We start from the raw sequence: 5,984 nt of genomic DNA, 5'->3' as shown, positions 1-5,984 counted from the left end.
AAACGTAAAGCAAATAGCATAAAATTCTTATTGAACACAGATACGGTATTATCAAGCAAAAAATTTAATTGGTAGACAATCGTCCTTCTTCGAGTAGGCTATAAGTGCGTTCATAGTAGCCGTAACAGATAATATTATTTGTTTAATATCACAAGTTTCAAAAGTTCTATCATCACACAAATATTATGACAATATTTAAGACAACAAATTTCAAGTCTTCATCTATTTACTAAAGATTCTGCCAAGTCAAACTACAACAAACAAAGTGAAACAGAAGGAGTATTTGCAAATTGAATATCATAAGCGTCAATTGTCTAGAGAAAGCACAATTAGAATTGATCAAATACGATGACATTCGTATTTCATACAATCAGCTTAACTTGGAAAAAATAATAAATCATAAAACTAGAAAGAGACAGTTACTCCTTATGATGAGCCAACATGGAGGTGAGTGCAATCAGATTAATTATCGGTACGATGGTGCAATCCAAGTTGGCGGGCAGACAGGACTTAGTGACAATCCAGGATAAAAAGATTCAATTTTTTCATCTTCAAGATTGTAAGTCCCCATCTCTCTTCCACCCCCTCCTTCCAACACATTAAAATGATCAATCCAATCATCAGTAAAATATATGTGATTAGGCTTGACTCCTGTAAACTTAGAGGTGTCAATGGAACTTGGTGCATTACGGCCCAAAAAGATTGCTGATTCTCCCAATGTTTTAATCTCCCCCTTCATCTCACCTTTGCTTACATCTAGTTCATAGACTTTAAATTTAAACGTCTTGTAGCCACCATTTGGACCATCTGGAAACTCATAATTGGCAAACCGGATAACAAGTAATAGTGCACTAGATAGAACTGAACTGAGTCTTGGCGCCATATATCATCCTCCAGCTCAATAACCAAACGAGGCCCTGCAACTTCAAAAACCCACACTTCGCCACACCATGTCAAGTAATAAAATTGACCCTTATAATAATTCATAGTTGTGACTGCACTGTTAGGTTCAATGTCAATTTTAGTCCAGTTGAGGTCTCCAGGGCGCCAAAAAGCCAAACAATCATTACCTGCGTAATAGGAAACCACCAGTACATAATCTGATGTAACAGAAGGACTGGCAGATAAAACAACTTTGTCCATAAAGTGACACGGCACTCCATCAGGTTCATAATCCTGTAAAGCCCATATGTCTTTTTCTGGAGGAAGTTGAATTTGGGTACGCGAGAAAGGATGCAACAAGTTAATCTCTCCGGTATTATTTTCCACGGTACAGAGCCATCCCTCTGACGGTAAACACTCTCGTCCTCTAGCTTCTGGGAGAAATATGCGTGAAACTTTCTTCTTGGAAAGAGAGTAAAATTCTCGATAATCATCATCTTTGTCAGCCAACATTAACAACGGAACTTGAGGCGAAAACACATCAAAATTTTCCTTTGTAGCAGCAGCTCGACAAGAGGTACAAATAGCACCAAAAGCAATGAAATCTTCAATCAGTTTAACCCGATTTGCAATCTGAGCAATCAGATCATTGGCCAGTTCTGCCCACTTCGCCATTGCAAGGGAAAAAAAAAACAAGCCTTGTTTAAGGTTTTTTTTGCTTCGAGGACTTTTATGTTGGCAACAGTATTGTCCAGTTTTGACTAGAACTAGGATTTGGAATCGGTTGGAGTTCATTTGGACATGAACCATGGCCCAAAGTTCTAGAACGGGACATGTATGTTTCCACAGCCCCCATATTTAAAAGGGCAACAATAGCTATTTTTAAGGACTTTTAACAATTTATAGCTATTTTTTATCAATTTATAATTTGTAGCTAGTTTATAGCAATTTGTTGTATTTGAGTCTATTTGAATACATGCAATCTCAATTTCTCTAAATACATGTGGATTAAAAATGATTGTACTCCAGTATATTTAAATACACTACAGAGCTATGTATTTTAATGAATTTATATATTGATGTATCTTTTTTTTTTTTTTTTTTTTGCTATATTTGAATGTATTCGTACTCATTGTACGGGTCAATCACTTTTTTGATCCTTTTTTGAGAAATAATCAGTATTTGAAAAGTTATTCAAAATACCATTTTTATGCGAAAATGCATTAGTGTCATGAATTTTGAAGTTAATCAAGTGAAAAATTCAGGTCATTGTCATGATTTTTTAATCCATGACAAAATTTGAGCTAAAAAAAAAAAGGTGAAACTCAATGATGTCCTGGATTTCGTCTAGATCATGTGATGGAGTTTCACTTTTTTAAGTTCGAAAACAATGACAGTTCATGGATTTCAAAAACTGGTTATTTTTCTGTGACTTTTAAATCTATGGCTATTTTTCAATCACAATTCATGGCTATGTTTTAAATTTACCCCATATTACAACCATACACTCGGACAATTCGCACAATTGCCCCTATCTTGGGTGGTCTTTAATTTTTGTCTCTCAAATCGCTGGTCTTTAATTTTTCTCCTTCGGCACTTTAAGTAATATATAAGTGCCCAAAAATATCCTCAACATTCTGGGTTAGAACTCCGGTAGAACTAAAAAAAGACCAATTTCTCAAGATAATGTTTCATAGAAATTATGCCTATTCGAACAAAGTTACACAGAAACTATGTTTTTCGGTATAGTTCTGTAGGATAACTTAATTTCTACAAAATTATGCTGGACAAGGCATAATTTCTATGTAACTTTGCCAGGATAGGCATAATTTCTATAAACTTATGGCGGGTAACTTAGAGCCCGTTTGGATTGGTTTATAAGTGGTCAAACCAGCTTTTAAATCATTTTTAACTTATTTAAGTGTTTGGCAAAGTAGAAAATACCTTAAATTAACGTAAAAAGTGCTTAAAATAAGCCAAAATCAAAAAGTTGCTCAACCTCAACTTTTTTTTTTGTGGCTTAAAAGTCATTCTGGTTTGACCAACAACTTTACCGTTTTATCCTTTATATTTTTTGTTAATTTCAATACTATCCTTACTTCTAAAAACCCTTAAAGCACTTTTATTCAAATACGTAGCTGCTTATTTATAAAATAACTTTCAGCAGTTAAAAGTACTTTAAGCACTTATGCTTAAAAGTTTTTTTTTTCAGCTAATCCAAGCGAGCTCTTACTTTCTGCAGAAAGTCCGGTCCTCCCCTCCCTTGTATTAGCGCAATTAGAATTTCTCCAAACAGTGAATAAGTAGTGGCCTCAATATAGTTATCTATGTATGTATGTGTGTATATTCGGAATTACTTAATAGGCCTAATGTTCCAAGTTTTTAAATTTATACCTTAGAATTGATTAGATACATATGCTGCATGCATAACACCCCTTAGAATCAATAAATACGATAACATTCATACTTCAGCATATTACACTGAAGGGAAAAATAAATAGATCAACTAGACTTTAGAAGATAATGTTGAAAAAACAATAAAATGACAAACTGAAAAGAGACAATTAACTCCTCGTGACCTGTGTCGCGACGCGGGTGAAATCACATTATCAAAGTGATGGCGTAACCCAAGCTGGCCGGCAAGTTAGACTAAGTGACGATTCTGGATAAAAAGATTCAATTCTTTTATCATAAAGATTGTAAGCCTTCATTTTAACTAGATCATCCCCTACATCAGCAAAATATATGTGATTGGGCTTTGACTGTTGTAAAATTAGAGGAGTCAATGGATATTGCTCCATTACGGCCCAAGAAAATTGTTGAATCTTTCAAAGTGTTAATCTCCTTATGTTCACCTCTGATCAGGGGCGAATTTAGGCATAAAAAATGGATCACGTGAACACATGGTCACCCAACTAAACTCGGTATATTATGTTTATAATTCTTAAAATATATCTAATATTAACCGAAGGAACACATGGTCAAACTAGACTAAGTGGAGCACTGGTTAAGCGCTAGGTTTAATCCCTTAAGGTCGTGGGATTGAACCCAACTAAATGCACTTCCCTTTATTTTTTTTAATTTTTTTTAAAATGGTGAACCCATCCTCTTAAAATCCTGGATTCGCCTCTGCCTCTGATTACATCTAATTCATATACTTTAAATATATAGGTCACCCACCCAACTCTAAATCGGGTAAGAATTAATAGGTAACCCGATACCTCGACTTGGTAGGATAACACGTTGATACCATAATACGGTAGCCGCCTAACAAGCAAGCATGCCTCTACAATTTGTTGAGGAATACTAGGGCCTCCAACGTCAAAAACCCAGACTTGGCCAGAGTAAGTCACGCAATAATACTGGCCCTTATAGTAAATGATACTAGTGATTCTATTCCATGTTTTAATGCCAATACGAGTCCAGTTGAGTTTTCGGGTCGCCAAAAAGCCAAACAATTACGATATACAAAAAATAGAGACCATCAGTACATAGTCAGATGTAGACCGATTTGGCAGATAAGACAACTTTTTCGATGAGCGGATAATTCTTTCCTTTAGGTACTTTTTTTTATATTGTGTGAAGCGAATAAGGATCTTAAGTGGAGGAAGTCGAATTTGGGTACGGGAAAAAGGATTCAACAACTTCATCTTTCCTTTGTATGCCAAGGTGCAAAGCCATCCCTCTGATGGACCACAGTCTCTTCCCTAGCTTCCGGAAGAAATATGCCTGTAACTTTCTTCTTGGAAAGTGAGTAAAATTCTCGATAATCATCATCTTTGGCATCCAGCATTAGCAATGGAACTTGGGGCAAAAACATGTCATAATCATGCTTAGTGGAAACAGCTCGCCACGAGGTACAAACAGCACGAAAAAAAAAATGAAATTTTCCATCAATTTAACATGCTTTCCAATCTCACCAATCAGATCGTTGGGCAGTTTTGCCCAATCCGCTATAGCTTTGAAAGAAGAGGACTCTAAGCAAAAAATAATTTTTTGCTTATGGTATTGAGTTTGGAGGACATTAATTTATGAGGACAGTATATTCTTGTATTGACAAGGATTTGGAAACTCAAACAGGATCCAATACCGCAATACGTGTTCATAGTTGAGGTACAAAACACGTGAAAAAAATTTTGCAAGTCAAAACAAAATAAGAATGGATGACTATTTAAGTAATTATAACTCCAAAATGAAATTGGATGACCATGGACAGTAGGTTAAGTTGGATGATTTTATTATTATGAAAACTTAAAAGTGACTTTCCTGCATTTTTTCTATACATCCAATTTTAGTAATTAACTCTAAACTTTGTTTATGTTACTAGAGTTTGTTTATGTAACAACGTAAGGACAGCAATATATTCCGATTTTGACTAGAATTTGGAACGAATTTAAGTTATATACATTAACAACGTCTACTAGCTTTTTACACTATCACGATAATTTTAAGTTATTATAACAAGTTACTATATATTATAAGTTATTAAATAGAGTTCTGTCATTACATTTTAAGTAATTTGATTGTGTATTCAGTATATATGATAAACTTCGATATTACTTTGGAGTCCGAATGGCATAAGTCTTCTTTCAACTTCATACCTAATTAGCAAGAAAAAAAGTTAAACTCTAATTTTATTATATAAAATTCTTATTTTCGTCTATCAAAATTTTACTTCGAAGATTTGGACCATTCATGATGTAGTAGGGTAGTACTTTACAAGAACACTGAACTTATCAGATAAATGCAACAACATGAGTATATAGTACACTGACATAATACTTGAATTCAAACGGATTAGATATGATATGATCAGATTTAAGTAAGTTAACTAAATAATAATATTTTTAATTAATTAAATTTTATTATATGAGATGCAATCATACAAATATGATGTCATCATATCTCTACTTCTTTCTAGAACCGTTCTTGGTATGGTTTAACCAAAGCTTGAATTTACTATCACTATTATAAATAAATTTTGACAGACTCCAAAAATCATTACCTCTCCGATAAGTTTAATAACTGCCATTAAATTTTGGAAGCCATTCGAACCGCAACCTTAATGACTCCTTATGAACATGTCATACATTGAAAATGTG

The 5,984-nt window shown here is 34.0% G+C and overlaps 1 protein-coding gene across 1 annotated transcript; it reads right to left on the bottom strand.

The window, feature by feature from the left end:
• Positions 1-261: 261 nt before the first annotated feature.
• Positions 262-1,693, bottom strand: LOC132638045 (F-box/kelch-repeat protein At3g18720-like). The gene has a single exon (XM_060355037.1). The coding sequence runs from the start codon at positions 1,690-1,692 to the stop codon at positions 757-759; it is 936 nt and encodes a 311-aa protein (XP_060211020.1). The 5' UTR covers position 1,693; the 3' UTR covers positions 262-756.
• Positions 1,694-5,984: the final 4,291 nt, after the last annotated feature.

Source organism: Lycium barbarum, chromosome 4 (assembly GCF_019175385.1).
Source record: "Lycium barbarum isolate Lr01 chromosome 4, ASM1917538v2, whole genome shotgun sequence".
NCBI lineage: Eukaryota > Viridiplantae > Streptophyta > Magnoliopsida > Solanales > Solanaceae > Lycium > Lycium barbarum.
Note: the sequence above shows the minus strand (reverse complement) of the source record. Positions and strands in the feature narration are given on the sequence as shown.